This window comes from Salvelinus sp. IW2-2015, linkage group LG6.1 (genome assembly GCF_002910315.2).
Source record: "Salvelinus sp. IW2-2015 linkage group LG6.1, ASM291031v2, whole genome shotgun sequence".
Lineage (NCBI taxonomy): Eukaryota > Metazoa > Chordata > Actinopteri > Salmoniformes > Salmonidae > Salvelinus > Salvelinus sp. IW2-2015.
This window is the reverse complement of record NC_036845.1, coordinates 15,388,115-15,407,304: the sequence shown is the minus strand read 5'-3', so window position 1 is coordinate 15,407,304 and position 19,190 is coordinate 15,388,115. Positions and strand designations below refer to the sequence as shown.

Below are 19,190 nucleotides of genomic sequence, written 5' to 3'. Positions count from 1 at the left end.
ATTTTAATTAAATATATTTTGGCAACAGTATTTTGTTGTATATTTTGGTATTTTGGGTATCTTCATGAATCTTTGCCCATCTCTGCCCCCAAATCCCTGCTGAAAGACCACCTGAAAGAGGGGCCCAGGCAGGAGTTGCCACAACGCCTATGGGATGTCCATCTACACAGAATGAAACACACGTGTGGATGTGACACCACACACCTGCTGCTGAACATAGTTAACTAAAAGGATCATCTTCTTATTAAAGATGACCAGATTTTGGATTTATTTCAGAAAAAAAATGAGTAACCATCTGTTGCAGCTTATGAGAACTGCTCTTTCTACCTTTATCATTATTCATAGCCTGGGCCCAGATCAGTTTGTGCTTGTCTACTCCATTGCTATCAGTGTCAAACCTGTTTGCTTTGGCCTGACAATTACAAAAGGAGTTGGCAAGAACAGAAACAGACTGGCACCCAGGCTACATTATTCACCCATGTGCCCTCAATGTCTATCACTAATTCTCTTCAACCTTTGTTATTAATATACAGTATTAGTAGGCCTACCTTTATCCTTATGATCTTGATTTTAATCCAAAGTATTTTAACAATTATGAATACATTAGAAGGGAAGACATTCTGTATAGGGGAAAAGACAATGAGCCAGAACACATGCTGACAAGGTTATTAGCAAATCAATTATTTATTTTTCTGCCATTTTACTTATAAAAAGTCTTATAATCTAACCTGAGAATAGCACGTCTGCTACAGGGGATAGAGGCTGGTAAATTTTGTTTTTGATATTTCAAAAAAGAAAACAAAATTAACTACAGCCAACAATTTCCTTTCGCTACCTTATTACTTATTTCCACCATAATTGACCGTGCTCACTTCCCACTAAATGTGTAGAATTCAACTGCAAAATAACATTGTCAACTTTGGCTATATTCAGCTGATGAGCAACAGTCCTAAGAGACAGTTTCGAGCAAAACAGGATAACAATTGTATTCTGCACTTACAAAAGCACAAGGTCACAGAGTAGGAGAGCTTGTCGAGGTGGAATCATTGAGTATACATGACTTTTCACTTGGTTGAGTATTAGTGCTTTGCTGATTCCGGAGCCAGACAGTACATGCCTAAAACTCCCTGATCAGGGTCTAAAACACAAATTGACCTATTCCCATTTCCCCAAATTCAGTACAAAATACTTGGATGCAAATCCAGTCATCAATAACATTGGTATCATCATCAACTTGCCTGTTTGCACYTTGAACGCATTTCAACTTCGTTATTGTCCTAGATGAGTGAAAAAGTGTCTGAGATTAAAATGTTTTCCAAGTCTTTATTAGCATCCATTCGTTTGCAAGGAGAGGAAAGTCAGAACACAAATACGAAGTGCAAGGACGGGAAGTTTCTCTGTTCTTGGTTTCTATCTTGAGCAGTGAGTTGGTTAATTTATTCTCTCCAGAGTCTTTTTCCCTGGGTGCATTAAATCTCCATTTGATGTGTTGGTTACAAAAATAAAAGCCAAAAGCTAGACATGATACTTGTGGTTATTCTTACACATATCAAGACACAGATACATCACACACACATTCGCAAAAAACATCCAGACTTCTGTAGCCGCTAAATTTAGCTCAGCAGTGAACCAAATGCGCTTTCTCTTTCTCGAGTGAGTGAGTGAAACGTGACACAATGTTGAAATWAAAAACTTGGGAGTGTCTGAAATGGCACCCTATCCCCTTACATAAATCACTACATAATAGGGTGCGATTTCAGATGCAACCTGTGATGTTCCACCCCGAATCATATACATTTGCACTCACTTCTTATGTCAGGGGACATTTTAAGAGCTCAACCTCTCTCTGAGGCCGTATCAGTGGTCTATCAAATGCTCTATAATCGAACCCGGCCACAGTCTCAAACCAGCCTTAAAGATTGTGTATTAAATTGCATAAATTGTAGAAAAGGGCCAGCGTACACAGTAAATTAATTATTGATTACCATTTATTTTCCCACTAACACCAGTGGCCATTGGCTTTACTTCAACATGACACATTTATATAATGTTGCATTGACGCTGTTTTAACAACAGCTCTGTTAATGCAAGCACTGTAAAAATGTGATATTGGGCAAAGCACAGCTATTCCTCTGGGGATACCAAAATTGCATCCTTGAGATAGTCGTTTTAGCTCTGTACTCCAGCACTTTGGATTTGAAATGATACAATGACAGAGGTTAAAGTGCAGACTGTCAGCTTTAATTTGAGGGCATTTTCATCAATATCGGGTGCTGTTTAGAAATTAATACACACATTAATTTGTCACAATACTTTGTCCCCTAAAAATCGGGGGGGAAATATGTAAAAAWAWAWATATATATATAAAGTGCTGTAAAGTACTCAAAGGTTTAGTATTTGGTCCCACATTCCTAGCACGCAATGATTACATCAAGCTTGTGACTACAAACTTCTTAGATGCATTTGCTGTTTGTTTGCTTGTGTTCGATTACAGACAGTCCTGAATGAATAGAGAACAATGACGAGTGGGAAAGTTAGAGGCATTAACATCATACCCCCCCCAAATATGCTAACCTCACGTTATCGTAATGATGAGAGGTTAGCATGTCTTGGAGGTATGATATTTGTGCGTCTAACATTCACTCATCATTATTATTCACGATTCATTCAGGATTATCCATAATCATGGTAGCATCAACATTAATGTAAGTGTTTAGAAACTAATGTACAATAAAAGGGGCTCCAAAATGACACAATGCATTATTTACCATTGTTTCAGATTATTTTGTGCCCAATAGAAATGAATCAAAACAAACAGCAAATGCATCCAACAAGTTTGTAGAGTCACAAGCTTTGTAATCATTGCATGCTAGGAATATGGGACCAAATACTCAACTTTTGACTACTTTATTACACAAGTGAATTCATCCAAATACTTCTGATCCCCTAAAATGGTGGGGACAATGTACAAAAAGTGCTGTAATTTCTAAACGGTTCATCCGATATGGATGAAAATACCCCAAAACTAAAGCMGACTGTGTGCACTTTAACCTCATAGTCATTATATCATTCCAAAGTGCTGGAGTACAGAGCCAAAACTAAAAATGTGTCATGTCCCAATACTTTGAGCTCACTGTATATCYGTGTCACTTTTGAAAACGCCTAATAATATTGGCAACTATCAAGGCAATCATTCACATAGTTCTGCATTGCAGCTGTTTATTTGTATCATGTTTCTGTTATACTGGCTGGTAGCCTACCACTCACTCATACATCATCTATTCCTCTAGGATACATGAGCTTTTCTAAATGAGTCTTTCTGGGCATATTTTTAACAATACACAAACTAATAAATTAAAAACCGCTAATGTAACAAAACTGTAATATGACTCTCAACCACAAATACAGACTAAAATAAAACATGACTGAAGAGAATGGGAAAAGAACAACTCAACAACAAAATATCCAACGTCACAGTCCACAGGTGAAGAACTAAATAAATATAGAAAGGGAGGGAGGAGTTGTGCAGTGGGTTTCTCTGGGCTAGTAGAGGGTTTCTCTGGTGGTTGTGACCTCTTCTCTCTCTGAGACATGTCTATGTTCTACATGGTGGCTTCTTTTGTCATTTCGACTGATCCTGGATCAGTCAAGTGCAGCCAACAAAGCAGCAGGAGCCTGCCAAGAGTCTCGGATGCAGCCTCAAAGACGAGGCCAGGGAAGACTGTCTAACTGTCTGCGACTSTGAAAAAGAGTGATTCGTCAGTAGCTCGCTCGCTCCTACGTGTCATCTCCAGTCTGCCTCGTCCTCCTCTTCCTTCTACCCATCCTGCTCGCCGTCTCCCTCGTTCATTGTGGCGCCGTCTCGCCCACGCTCTCGATGCCGTGCTGCTGGAGTTGCGCTCGAAGAAGAGCATTCTCATTCTTCAGCTCCTCGATCTGAGACAAACAACAAACAATGTCCGCCGACGAACAACAAAATGGGCGTCCTTAATGTAATCAATGAATTAAAAGAAACTTAGCAAAATACAACGTCAACTTCTAGGCCTCACCTGTTCTTTCAATGATTCTAGACAGAAATGTTTGTTGTATACACTTTTCAACAAAAGTTTTAGACAATTCTGGCCACAACATCCATCGGTTTTAAATCTCAAGGTACTGTACTATCATCCCAGTTTCTCCTCTGGGCTATCACACACTCACTGCCTCTCTCTCCCCCACAGGACTGGAGACTTCACTTCTGAGCATTAGAATGAGGACATGAAGAACGGWGCTTCGGGATTCAGTAAGGAATGAAAAGGCAAAACACTCTCCATGCAAATATATGCTATAACTTAATTTTGAAGTAAAAACGMCACTTCGGTCATGAGATGTAAAATGAACGTTAAACGTAATCAAACGCCTTCATTTGTTTAAACATGAACCCTTTCTGTTCGCAGGAATGTGATGCTATGTGATAGCCTGGTCCCAAAATCGGTTTGTGCGGTCTTGCCAACTCCTATGTTGTGCCTGACAATGACCACAGAAGTTGGCAAGATGGCACAAACAGATCCGGGTCCAGGCTAGGCCTCTGATTCTTTGTGATAGCCTTCTTTCTAGGCTGTTTTACCTGCTGTCTGCAGAGCTCGTTGTCCACCTGTACTCTCTCCACCTCTTTGACACTGTCCAGGAGCCTCTGGTTATTCTGACGGAGCTCTCGGATGTAGTCACACGCCTTAGACAGGATGCCCCCTTTACTCTGGGGGAAGGAGAGAGGAGTTAATTAAGACATCCTGCTGTGTGGACGACAGGAAGAGTAGCCGCTGCTTTCGCAACAGCTATTGGGGATCCTAATAAAATACCAATACTCGTGCATGCACACACACGTCTAACTGAATGCAAACAACCCCCCCCCCCCCCACACACAATTGGTTCCAATTCAAAATCMTATTTTCCCGAAGCCTAACCTTAACCCTAAATCTTAACCTAACCCCTAACCTTAATATAGCCTTTATAAAAAGGGAGGACCGGCAATATGTCCTCACAAATATATTAAAATGTGTACACACACACACACACACAGGACAAAGTTGCTGAGAGTGCCTTACAGAGTGACTTACAGCCCCCGTCTTGGTGCTGTCTATGTTGCAGTCGGGGATGATTTTGGAGAGCGTGACGATCCAATTGTTGATCTTGTCTCTCCGCCGCCTCTCAACTGTTAAGACACACAGAACAGGTTCAGAGAAAGGAGGAACAATAGGGATACATATGGGTAGTGTCTACACGGATATTTTTCTCTGTATGCCTTGAATAGTCACTTAGCTAGACATGTGACATTGTGGGAACAACCGACAGTTCAAGAGCAGCATCTAGTGGTTGGTTGATATACAAAATGAAATTCCCAAAAAAGTGCTTCCACTTGAGAAGAGTCTTAGAATTAGAAAAAAATATCTACTGTCCACTTAATGTGGCTTTGGCTTCAACAAAGAAAACATAAAGGTGCATCTCATTTAAAAATAAATTCAACTAGATATTGCATACACTACATGGCCAAAAGTATGTGGACACCCCTTCAAATAAGTAGATTCAACTATTTCACCCACACCCGTTGCTGACAGGTGTATAAAAATCGAGCACACAGCCATGCAATCTCCATAGACAAGCATTGGCAGTAGAATGGCTTGTACTGAAGAGTTCAGTGACTTTCAACGTGGCACCTTTCCAACAAGTCAGTTCATCAAATGTCTGCCTTGCTAGAGCTGCCCCGGTCAACTGTAAGTGCTGTTATTGAGAAGTGGAAACGTCTAGGAGCAACAACGGCTCAACCACAGAACGGGACCGCCAAGTGCTAAAAATTGTCTGTCCTCTGTTACAACACTCCCTACCGAGTTCCAAACTGAAGCAACGCCAGCACAATAACTGTTCATCAGGAGCTTCATGAAATGGGTTTCCATGGCCGAGCAGCCACACACAAGCCTAAGATCACCATGAGCAATGCCAAGCYTCGGCTGGAGTGGTGTAAAGCTCGCCGCCATTGGGACACTGGAAACGCGTTCTCTGGAGTGATGAATCACGCGTCACCATCTGGCAGTCCGACGGACTAATCTGTGTTTGGCGGAAGCCAGGAGAACGCCACCTGCCCGAATGCACAGTGCCAACCTTAAAGTTTGGAGGAGGAGGTATAATGGTCTGGGCCTGTTTATGGTTTGGGCTAGGCCCCTTAGTTCCAGTGAATGGAAATCTTAACGCTACAGCAATAAATGACATTCTAACTTTGTGGCAACAGTTTAGGGAAGGCCCTTTCCTGTTTCAGCATGACAATTAGTGCACAATGCAAAGTCCATACAGAAGTGGTTTGTCAAGATCGGTGTGGAAGAACTTGACTGGCCTGCACAGAGCCCTGACCTCAACCCCATCTAACACCTTTTGGATTAATTGGAGCGCCGACTGAGCCAGGCCTAGTCGCCCAACATCACTAATCCTCGTGGCTGAATGGAAGTAAGTCCCTGCAGCAATGTTCCGACATCTAGTGGAAAGCCTTCCCAAAAGAGTGGAGGCTGTTATAGCAGCAAAGGGGGGGGCCCCAACTCCATATTAAATGTCCATGATTTTAGAATGTATACAAAAGTACCATATACTTTTGCCATGTAGTGTATCTTGGAATGCAGAAGTAAAGCACAGAGTTGCATGGTTAAGACAGATTGGGTAGCCTAGTGGTTAGAGCGTTGGACTAGTAACCGAAAGGTTGCAAGATCGAATCCCCGAGCTGACAAGGTAAAAATCTGTTGCTCTGCCCCTGAGCAAGGCAGCTAACCCACTGTTCCTAGGCAGTCAATGAAAATAAGAATTTGTTCTTAATTTAATTGACTTGCCGAATTTTAAAAAAGGTTAAAAAAAATATTWAAAAAAGATTGGCTCTGAGAGAACATTAAACAGGGAGGATTGTGGGTGATGTAGGCCCTTCCCTTTGCTCACCTTCATTGTGTTGAGCTCTCCTCCTCTCATCTCTGGGTGTCCGTGGGCCATCCATTTTCCTACAGACAAAAACAAATAGCACATTTCACCCATGTTCAAAACCCCGGGAGTCCTCAGGCCACCTCTGTACAAAACAGGTGCAACCCTTCACACTAAAAGAAAAAATAATCTTCAAACTACAGCGCTCCACGCAACTAATCTAGCGCAGAAATCCCCCACCAGAACCACTATCTCAAAGCACCTGACCCTTTTACAATTACATACCACTCAGACACCAGAGCCGTACTCTGCAGGGGCGGGCCGCCCTGCACTGCCTTGGGCAGCCGTGCTGATCTGAAGCAGCCGTATGGGCCAGTATATGAGGCAATAACACCACCTGGGTGCTGAGAGCGAGACGCAGTGACTGGAATTACTGATTGTCTGACGGCCGTCTGGACAGGCAGATTTCTTGGAGCTGTACGTGCCCTTCCCCGCTATACCCCAGGGAGTCTAAGGCGCGGGCATCATTATAATCCTAAATTGCGATGTTGTCGCATTGGTGTCCAGAGTATGGCTAATGACAACTGTTTTTCCTGTGTGTGTGTGTGTCTTCCCCGAGGTATTCTTTAATTAAGTTCCCCATACGTGACAGCCAGATGAGCTCATGAAGGCACCGGGGACGAGATGCGCAGGGCCGTGGCAGTAAACTAATACAATTCAACAGCACTTACTTTGACAAAGCTTTAATCCGTCTAATGAATTGTGTCATAAATTAAACCAAAACGGCTGGTGTTCGCACAGTGCACTTACCTTTTTCCGCATCTAATGAGTAAAAGCAATTAAAAGCAAGCTAAAACAAAGTGGGCTGTTTTTACTTTAAACTAGCTCTTCAAGGTCTTACAGAACTGAACTGAAAACAACTCATGGAAATACTGCATCAGGACTACCATCAAAGAGTACACACACATTTTCCAATGCTAAATGTAGCTCAATCACATCAAGGGTTTAACATAATCACCAGGGAATTGTACTAAAGGGAATGATTGTTCCTTCTTCTTTGTGGTATATGATCTAGGCCTAATTTGATTGGTTACAGGGGGGGGGGGGGGGGGGGGGGGGGAGTTGTCCTCACCAGTTTAAACCGTCATGTTGCAGCATCTCGGTTTCGTCTCTGCGAACGGCAGGTAAGCGGTGGAAGTTTTCATTTCATTTCATTTATTTGCACAGATCAAATATGTTCAGTCATGGATTAGTTTATGCGGTGTTGATGTAAGAATAAATTAAAATACACAAATTAAAATCACACACACAAGAAAAACATATGGAAAGGGGGAATAGAATGGCAAACCACAGGAAAACAAGTCCTCCCTAGACAACAGCACATACTGCAGTGGTATCCAGCCCTTTAAGACTGTATATTTAACAGTGAAGTAGATAAAAGCTTTACTGGTAGCCAAGGAGACCTGGGGAATCACTGCAGCCCGACACTAGAAATACAACTGGGATAGTCTTGTACGAACGTCCCACACAAAAGCCCCAAGCAGCCTAAAGAACTTGGGAAGAGTCAAGAMCAGTCCTAATAACAAACCCATAGCCCAACACCTTGCTGTGTGCAAATTGATGGCCATCCCCTTTACCTAAAGCTAGATTGTAAAATTGATTTTTCAGAGTATAAGAGGCGCAGAATCTCCATGTTTTTCTACAGGCCTGAGAATAAGAGTTCATCACATACAGGCAGGGAAATTGCAAGGCAAGGGATATCCACTCAGTCCAACACAAATTACATTTCAGAGGATCATGCGTTCGTTCTGGATGGCAAAACAAGCACGGCATTATGTAAAAAAAAAAAAATACACTTTGACCTATTCTTCCAAACCATTTCCCTTATGTGCAGAACCATAGAAACACAATCTCATAACAAACACACAACTCCTAGTTTTAAATTCAAACACTTTCCTGGCACTCCCCCATTCTAGATTATATGTTTAGTTTATGGGCATGTTTACAATTTACTCACACCCCTTGGCTCTGGGCATGCAGTAGGTCTTCATTGAAAAATAATAAGCACATTTAAATTCATTTCCTAAATTAACCAGAACACTAATGTCAAATTCATTCACTGACACACATATCATTAATCATCCATTTGGCATGAGKGATTATATTGATTTTCAAAATGGATTAACCAGATTTAACAGTTTGGTTTTGATTCAGTGTTACTCATTCAGAGTGGTTTGAGGAAAATAGCTTAATCACATGATAATGATATTTATGATTGAAAGAGATAAACAAATGAGGAGGAAGTAGACAAGAAAGGGGGAAACCAGGGCAACAAGGACAGGGACACAACAACCCTGTGATCACATCACCCATCCCACGAGAACAGCTGAGTGTTCAAGGAAACCACGCACACACACACACACGCACACACACGCAGTGCTGTCTGACCCAGGTCCAGGTCACGCTCTTGCTCAACCCAAATCTCTGAAAGTGAATGGGGGGGGGGGTGCAGTGCAACTTTACTTTCAGTTTTTGGAGAGAATAGTCAATTTACTATTTTTTTTCAATAGTCAATATCAGTGACTTTTAGTTTTCCAGTCTAACTGATACATCTCAGACTCAAAGTAAACCAACTCTTAGATGCTCTAGAAAAATCCAGTCAAATTACTTCTTAACAGGTCATTATTGATGAAAGGTTGAAGTTATCGCATAACACCTAGGCGTATAGGCTAGCTCCTACTTGCAAAACATGTCTGACATGCTTGTAGAAGATGAACTTAAGTACTGCGTAGGTAGGTTGTTAACATCTGGAGTGGCTCAGACTACTGTGTGCATGGGCTCTCCTTTCAGAGTCCCCTTAAAATGAGGGACATAGGAGGAGAGGAAGAAGCAGTGTGGTTGATACTCACTCAGGGTAGGGGTGTGTGCGCGGGGCTATGGTTCGCTGTGTGCCTGTCTGCAAGACGTCAGGAGGGGTCATCATCACGTAGAACTGACCTGTGGGAGAAGAGATGACATGGGAACGAGAGACAGAGAGAGAGAGAGAGAGAGATGGGGCAGGTTGGAGACCTCAGTGACAAAGTCTTAAGGGAGAATTTGCTGAGTGACACTGGACTCTAGCACTGAGACCAACCTTGTGGCTGAGGGGATGAACAGTTAATCTCTCTCAGTCAGCACCGGGGTCATGGTACTCAAAATGTCAATTTGATAAGTGGTTATTCTTCTTTAAGTCTGTTTGGACTTGAACCAAAAGCGAGGGACAGTATTTTGCCCTCAGAAGACTGCTAGCCTAGCGTTAGAAGTAGAGGTAGAGCTGACTCACCCCCGGCCTGTGCGGGGTCGGAGGTGGTCTGCACAGACACAGTGCCGTCGCTCACAGCCGTAGCTGGGAAGTAGGCGAAGCGCGTCTCCCCTCCCAGCGTCTCTCCCACGGGGCTACCCCCATTACTGAAAGGGTTCTGGATCACAGCCTGACAGGGGACAAGGTGGGAAGGGTTAGCAAGCCCTACTGACAACTAACTTACAACACGGATATTACTTGATAATAATTAACTACAACAAGTGATATATATAATATATATCTATAAATAAAAGTGTCCTGATTCCTGCACAACAACAATATACAGATAACTTGTATAACGATCAAGTTTGACACACTGAAGTATGTCAGGCTCCGTAGCCATTAGGGAACTGTGTTATTGTAAGGGGTGACAGTAGCGGCCTCGGTTCCTGGTACCTACCTGGGCCACCGATTGAGGAGCGCCGGGGAAGGCGGCCGTGGAGACCACGCTAACCTGCCCTCCCCCGTCATCTCTCCCCTCCAGCTGCTGGTCAGTTACCTGGACAACGCGGTAAGTCACCTGAGGAAGAGATGGAGAGAGAGAGAGAAACCAGAGTCATTAATTCTATCTACAACAAAGAGCTTGGGATGCCTTCTAGCCTGACCACGGTCATTTTAATGTCCCTGTGTTTTCAGTACTTGCAGGTTGTTTACCTCACACTGATGTTCACACCCAAGGCTATAGTAGTTAAGCCCTTGCACATTGAATGATACCACTAGGCCTATAAGTGATCTACACATTCAACTTATGCTTATATGGCAGAATGTTGCCTAATTCAATATAAAAACAGCCAGATCCAGAAAAACACGTGTTCGTTTCAAAATAATCAGTATTTGTACCCCTTCATCGTGTGACTCGCCTCCTGACTAACATGTGACACCAGCCGCATGCCAATCCAGGAAGGGGATTGGAATCACATGATCACTCACACCAGCTCTGTTTACTCCAAATGAGCAGCGAAAGGACCAGCTTTAACTAGCTTTTTCCTTCACCCCCCCCCAAAAAAATGGTTTATGTGAAGATATGACATTTACTGTGAACATCCACAAAAGCGTAGACGTAAACATTCACAATTAAGAACCAATTTGACATCCAAACCTGTAGGCCTATATCAGTGTCCTGGCCGGTTCTATTGTCTGGGTTCAGAGCGAACGCCCCCAAGGCTCTCAATTCAACGGAGAGGCTAGTGTTGAATTACAGGGTTTTCCATTGTGTGATACGGTTGATTCTCTAGTGGAGGGATGGACAACACCAGTCCTCTGGGGCCTGATTGGGTGTCCAGCCCCAGCTAACACACCAGACTCCAATAATCAACTAATCATGATCTTCAGTTGAGAATGCAATTTGTTAAAATCAGCTGTGTTTGCTATGGATGGGGGGGAAAAGTATGACACCACTCTGGCCCCTGAGGACCCGGAGTTTCCCATCCCTTTTCTAGTGTGAGTGAGTGAGTGATGCAGTAAACTGACCTCATACAGCAAAAACAAACCTATGTGAATTCAGCTAGTTAAATGTTTCTAAAAATCAGCAAAACGCTGTTCACAGGACACCCACCTGACCACCCTCAGAGCGGAACTGGTACTGAATGTTGTGGTCCGCGAATGCCTGGGCCTGCTGAATACTGCCTATGGTGACAGCAGTCTGCTCCCCTTCCCCGTCTCCTGAGAGAAGGACAGTGGAATGAGAGGATCGATAGAAGGATGGAAAAGAAAAATAACACTCAGACATCCATTGATGAGAAATTAGTGAGGCAAGGAGCATTATTGCAAAAAAAAGCTAGGCCTAAAACTATTTCACACTTAAGCGTGTGTTTTTGGTCTGTTCTTTGGTCGGTTTTTAAAGAAGCAGGTTTTTCAAGAGGATGTCTGAAATGTCAGTACTTTGAAATGTGTGAAAGAGTCAGAATGGTGAAGTTACGCACAATGGCACACATGCATCCGAAACCCACACATCCCAACATAGATTCTTACCTTCTAATTGGACGACCTCCTCCTCTTGTTTTTCGTGACTAGGAAGACATAAACAAGGAACAATCCTAAATATAGGCAAGCAAGGTCTAGCAGACAAGGTTAACAGAGTAGGGGATGGCAGTGGAGTACAAATGTTAGTGACCTGGCTAATTGCCAGCAGTGGCGGGGAAAAAAAGTACCCAATTGTCATACAGTAAAAGTAAAGATACCGTAATAGAAAATGACTCAAGTAAAAGTCATCCAGTAAAACACCAGAGTAAAAGTCAAAGTATTTGGTTTTAAATATACTTTAGTTTAAAAAGTAAATATAATTGCTAAAATATACTAAAGTATAAAAAATAAAAGTGAAAGTATAAATAATTTCAAATTCCTTATATTAAGCAAACCAGACTAGAGGTCGACCGATTTCAAGTTTTCATAACAATCGGTAAATCTGCCTTTTTGGATGCCGATTATGGCCGATTACATTGCGATCCACAAGGAAACTGAGTGGCAGGCCGGACCACCTGTTACGCGAGTGCAGCGTCAAAAGGACCTTGTGGCTGCAAGGAGCCAAGGTAAGTTGCTAGCTAGCAGTAAACTTATCTTATAAAAAAAACTATCAATCTTCACATAATCACTAGTTAACTACACATGGTTGATGATATTACTAGGTTAACTAGCTTGTCCTGCGTTGCATATAATCAATGCGGTGCATGTTAATTTATCTTCGAATCACAGCCTACTTCAACTCCGCCAAACGGGTGATGATTTAACAAAAGCGCATTCGCGAAAAAAGCACAATCGTTGCACAAATGTACCTAACCATAAACATCAATGCCTTTCTTAAAATCTATACACAGAAGTATATATTTTTAAACCTGCATATTTAGTTAAAAGAAATTCATGTTAGCAGGCAATATTAACAAGGGAAATTGTGTCCCTTCTCTTGCGTTCAGTGCAAGCAGAGTCAGGGTATATGCAACAGCTTGGGCCGCCTGGCTCGTTGCTAACTGTGACCGTAATTAATTTGCCAGAATTTTACATAATTATGACATAATATTAAAGGTTGTGCAATGTAACCGTAATATTTAGACTTAGCGTTGCCACCCGTTTGATAAAATACGGAACGGTTCCGTATTTCACTGAAATAATAAATGTTTTGTTTTCTAAATGATCGTTTCCGGAATTTGATCACATTAATGACCAAAGGCTCGCATTTCTGTGTTTATTATATTATAATTAAGTCTATGACGATATTTGACAGAAAAGTCTGACTGAGCAGTGGTAGGCAGCAGCAGGCTCGTAGGCATTCATTCAAACAGGACTTTACTGCGTATGCCAGCAGCTCTTAGCAATGCTTGAATCACAGCGCTGTTTATGACTTCAAGCCTATAAACTCCCGAGATTAGGCTGGCAATCCTAAAATGCCTGTAAGAACATCCAATAGTCAAAGGTATATGAAATACAAATGGTATAGAGAGAAATAGTCGATGCGCCATAATTCCTATAATAACTACTACCTAAAACTCAGGGAATATTGGGAATATTGAACCATCAGCATTTATATATTCTCATGTTCTGAGCAAGGAACTGAAACATGAGCTTTTTTACATGGCACATATTGCACTTTTACTTTCTTCTCCAACTGTGTTTTTGCATTATTTAAACCAAATTGAACATGCTTCATTATTTGTTTGAGACTAAATAGATGTTATTTATGTATTAAATTAAAATAAAGTGTGTATTGTTCATTCAGTATTGTTGTAATTATCATTATCACACACAATTATTATTATTWTTWTTTTTTTTTAAGTCYGCCGACTAATCGGTATCGGCTTTTTTGGTCCTCCAATAAATCGGTTGAAAAATCATAATCGGGCGACCTCTAAACCAGACGGKATCTTTTTATTGTTTTATTTATTTATGGATAACCAGGGGCATATTCCAACACTCAGACATCATTAACAAACTAAGCAGTATTTTTACACCACTGCTCCCTCCCTTACATCGGCGTCATTAAAAGGCATAGTCATTGACTCGTCAAGCACAACGAACAATGGCAGACTGGAGCAAGGGGCCGATGTAGAAATCGCTCTGTCATTTCCTGGTTGCTAAAATTCTACACTCGTCACACAATTTGAATAGTGTAGGGAATCATTCTGCAGGGAATCATCTAAATCGCAGGACAATACATTTTCAATAACAAACAAAAAAAAAACATGGAGGTTTGAAGTTGGTGAACTTAAAGTAAAATAGTCTCCACCATCATCTATGCAATCTTGAATCCTTGGGGAGGTAACCTCCATGGTCTACAGTATGATATCTGGGATCCTTGGGACATCATTAACCTCCTCACAGAGTTGTGGGGAAATTTGATGAAGGGAAGGGGGAGAGTTGTTTATATTCAAAGTGTTGTTGCAATTCACCTAGCATCCACATGGATGAGATATTCTAAATTTAGTATGTTTAATTCTTCAAGAATAAATGGAGAGTGTTTCCCTCTATTCATTTAGCAGTGATGGCCCACTACTGCTACATTCTTGCCACTGCTGCAAAAAATATGATTAAAAAAAAACAAACACACACTGAGTACACCAAACACTAGGAACACCTAAGGTGTCAAACGTGTTCCACAAGGATGTTAGCCCATGTTGACTCCAATGCTTCCCACAGTTGAATCAAGTTGGCTAGATGTCCTTTGGGTGGTGGACCATTCTTTATTACTACGGGAAACTGTTTAGTATGGAAAAACCCAGCAGTGTTGCAGTTCTTGACACAAACCAGTGTGCCTGGCACCTACTACTATACCCCATTTAAAGGCACTTAAATCTTGTCTTGCTCATTCATCCTCTGAATGGCAAACATACACAACCCTTGTCTCAATTGTATTAAGGCTTAAAAATCCTTCTTTAACCAGTCTCCTCCCCTTCATCTACACTGATTAAAGTGGATTTAACAAGTGATATCAATATGGGATCATAGCTGTTAGAGCAGGTGTATACGCATATATTAGGTGTGAATGTTTAAACGCTAAAACATTTACATGAAGTTGGGATCATTAACATTAAACAACATCCCTAACCGAACCCCCCCTCCACATAATTAAAATCACAGGGCAGTTATCACAAAACATTATTTCCCTTGTTATAGCCCAACTAGACAATAGAAAAATAAAAAGCCTGGGGAAAGTTGTGTGATTTAAATAAAAACAGGGAGGAAGAGGCAAACTTTAGGCCACTTTAGTGAATATGAGAGGCATGCAAGACAAGACATTGCGAGATGCAGATTACCAAGAGATCATATAGGCACGGTTCTGCCTGCCCCATCCTCTCTCTTGGGCGCTGCCCTGCCTGCGCTTTCTCATGGCTAATGATGCAAGCGTGTGTTCAGTCTTCGGTCTGTTGCACGTAGAATAGCCTAGCCTGTATCAATTACACTTGAAAGTGCCTCGGCTGTTTGTTTGTCTTTTAGGGTAGGCTACACTACGGCTTATTAAAATGCTGACACAAAACCTTCTCTGGAGATATGAAGCGGGACTAACGTCCATCACTAGGCGACCAGAACTGTCAATCAAATAATATAGACCACACTCTCCTAAAAAAAGTACTTTGTTTGTTAAATACTGTGGCTTACCAAGACATTTAGTAGAAAGAAAACACATCTAGCTACCCTACCATAACAAACATCAGTACATTAAATCAYCAAAGTTTATTGTTGTCAGGGTAAAWATACAGATAATTCTATGCCGGAGCCGAATTCTACTGTCTGAAATGGTAGGCCTACAGACGCCTCTGATGCGTCACTATTTMAAAATTTTCTAAAAAGTACATTGTTGCTATCGACACTGAATAACATGTCTGTAAAGGGTTGCGGTAGATATAACTTCATTACCCGGGCCGTAGTTGTCATACATAGGCTACGTCATATGATCATTATTCTACATCGTGAATTGACGTGGAATTTTATGATTTTAACGGAAAGCATTAACATATTATATGCACTTTTTTTGTATGTATATATACACACAGTACCAGTCAAAAGTTTGGACACACCTACTCATTCCATGGTTTCTTTATTTGTACTATTTTCTACATTGTAAAATAACAGTGAAAACAAAACTATGAAATAACATATATGGAATGTAGTAGTCACCAAAAAAAAAAAAGTGTTAAATAAATCTAAATATATTTTATACTTGAGATTCTTCAAAGTAGCCACCCTTTGCTTCCTGGAAGCTGAAAATGTCCCAGTTCTTCCCTGGCTTGCATACTCAGACATGTCACCCATTAAACATGTTTGGGATGCTCTGGATCGACAGCGTGTTCCAGTTCCCGCCAATATCTAGGAACTTCGCACAGCCATTGAAGAGGTGCGAAAGGGGGTACTGACTGGTTCTGATCCACACCCATACCTTTTAAGGTATCCGTGACKAACAGATGCATATCTGTATTACCAATCATGTGAAATCCATAGATTAGGGTCTAATGAATTTATTGACCAATTTCCTTATATGACCTGACCAAATTCACATAGAATAGTACATTATAGATGTGTCACTCTCATTGAAAGGAAGTCTATGAAGCAGCAGATCTATTCTCTCTGTGCCATTTCTATTCTTCCCGGTCTTAAGTTTCGTTTTTGAGTCTTTTACTTTCGGTTTTGTACACCTGCTTCAAACAGCTGAAAATACAATATGTTTGGTTATGGAAAATATATTTCACTGTGGTTTAGATGGTACAATGATTCTCTACACTATAGTTGCTTGTTTTGTGGCAGAGCGATTTCTACATAGTGCATATTTAATTTACAAGTCCAAAAATGGATGTAGCAACTAACTTACATTCTAGCTGTAAGCTAGCAAGTTAACTTTGTATCTCTAAKTAACGTTAACGTTATCTAGCAAGTGAACGAATGTTAGTTCAGTGTTACCGAAACTGATAGCCCTAGTTAGCTAACGTTAGTTTAGTTAGTTAGTGCCTAGCGTTACTACTAGCAAGATTTAGATTACTTACCTACTGTAAATTCACTACCGTAGATAACCGTGTTTGCATGAAATGCTGCAATCGTTTGCTATACTGTAACCKTTTCCTAATTGGATTTGCTAGCTTAACTGTGCAAAAATATTACTAAAATAAACCACTTTATTGTATCTAGTTTATACTACACATAATCAAGCAAGCTGTTCGCTAGAAAATGGAGGCCAGGCCTTCGRTTGCTAGAGGAGACGTCCGTACATGATGGAGAGGAAGTGGCGGGCATTGTTTTACCTTGTCGCGGTGTCCAGACTCTGTTCGAGGTGCATATCCATCAGGGTTGGAATAAAATGTGATATTCACTGACACAGACGCGTAGATGGAAGTGCTGATCACGGGAACAAACACTCGGGTCATGTGAGAGAGACAGTCCAAGACACGTGAGGCATAGATCGGACTCGAAGTTAAAATGGAGACCGCTGCCGCTGGCTGGGGTTTATGTCGCTCTCGAAGCTTTCGTTCTCACGGTTTCACTCGCGCCACTTGCACTGCTAAATTGAGTCTGTGTCGTCAGGATAGCAACTTGGACTGTTGGAATTGTTTCGTTGCAAGGTTATGGCACAGTAATTCGTCGAGTAATTTCGGTAAATGTTTTCCCACGCTCGGTTTTTTATCCTCTCAAAACCTCTGCAGTATAGCAGCGTCCGTCGTGTCTCACAAAATATGGAGTGGACTGTTGGTGTTAGCGAATTTAATTCCCCGCCCTGCTCTGCATCTATTTTTGTTCAACTTTTGATCTTGGAAGAGGAGTATGTAGAAATGTGTTTTATGTACAGTAGGCTACACTGCAATGTTGATTTGATGTGCCCCTGTTTGAAATGAATTTCAACCTTCTCGATTCCATTCTATGCATTGCGTGCCAAAATTTGTATCATTACAAATACACCTCTGATAATTTCTTTCTGTCTACATTCATGTCTYATATTTACAACAAAGATGGTTTAGAAACTGTGTTCGGAGTACAAATCAAGCTCATGTGACATATGATGCTGCTGATCACGTTGGTTTGCTCAGGTGAGAGCGGAGATCGAATCCGGGTTTTTGCTTTAACCACATGACTACCTTTTAAATAAATGCACCATTTTGTGGTGCATTGAGCATTTTGTAAACATTGAATCAATAAAATAAAAATCGTGTGRAAAGTCTACCTAGAGACAGTGGTTGATATATAATAGTTCAATTTAAATAGCTAAATTAAGAGGATATGTGTAGGAGATTCTTCTTCCACTGATATTTTCTATTGACCACCAAGGAACATGTTGCATATTTGATATGATTTAATACGTTTTAGATTGTGTGAGCATGATAATTTTCTTGACAGCTTCCCTAAATATGATCTACAGTAGCTCAATCTTAGGAGTTTGCCAGAGAAGAAAGATCCCTAGTGATAAAGCAGCTGAAATTGTGTGAGTAACTGTGTTCTGGGCCTATTAAAGACCTGGGCCAGGTTTCCAAAAAGCATGTTATTGCTAAGTTCATCTTAGAACCATAGGATCCTGGTTCTAAGATGAACTTAGCCATAACATGCTTTTGGAAACCAGGCCCTGGAGCCTTTCAGTGGGGACTGAAATTCTGGGTTGACCTCTCTTCATCCGCTTATGGCAACCATTGGTATTTCTATGCATCTTTAATGCCATTGCCAACTCACTCTTCCATTCCTCAGGATATACTGTATATCATGGGCTTGATTTTGCTTCTGGTTCCAAAGAGTGTTTTCTCAAASTCTGAGAGGCCTCCAAAGAGTATATATTTTCAGGTATGATTTTAACTGACCAGTGACGGTCAGTGCCGTTTAAGATGAGGAAGATTTGTATTTCTATTACAGCATTTTGGATGATTCTCATTCATATTCCATTCACCAAGTTCAATGTAACAGCGATAGGTTTAGGCTACTACATGATACTCAAAATTTCCCTATACCCATCATGAGGTTG

General features: G+C 41.3%; 1 protein-coding gene across 7 annotated transcripts; it reads right to left on the bottom strand.

The window, feature by feature from the left end:
- Positions 1–1,309: 1,309 nt before the first annotated feature.
- On the bottom strand, positions 1,310–18,293 carry LOC111965196 (upstream stimulatory factor 2). Of its 7 annotated transcripts, none has more exons than XM_023989226.2 (11): positions 17,491–18,293; positions 12,242–12,279; positions 11,826–11,932; positions 10,671–10,790; positions 10,253–10,400; positions 9,840–9,927; positions 8,063–8,101; positions 6,952–7,010; positions 5,085–5,191; positions 4,607–4,735; positions 1,310–3,936 (listed from the first exon to the last, which is right to left on the bottom strand). In XM_023989226.2, exons 1-11 carry the CDS (start codon positions 17,529–17,531, stop codon positions 3,847–3,849), a joined length of 966 nt encoding a protein of 321 aa, XP_023844994.1. In that variant the 5' UTR covers positions 17,532–18,293; the 3' UTR covers positions 1,310–3,846. The 7 variants fall into 7 exon arrangements, with proteins under 7 accessions (XP_023844994.1, XP_023844996.1, XP_023844995.1 ...); XM_023989228.2 differs by having other exon boundaries at positions 5,097–5,191; XM_023989227.2 differs by having other exon boundaries at positions 11,826–11,929.
- Positions 18,294–19,190: the final 897 nt, after the last annotated feature.

Bases quoted from the DNA above. Each gene is read 5' to 3' on its own strand.
- LOC111965196 (XM_023989226.2), bottom strand. From the start codon at position 17,531: ATGGATATGCACCTCGAACAGAGTCTGGACACCGCGACAAG. The intron at 10,401-10,670 runs GTAGGTACCAGG...GTCCCCTGTCAG, and splicing joins CTCCTCAATCGGTGGCCCAG to GCTGTGATCCAGAACCCTTT. The intron at 4,736-5,084 runs GTAAGGCACTCT...TCCTTCCCCCAG, and splicing joins CGGGGGCTGTAAGTCACTCT to AGTAAAGGGGGCATCCTGTC.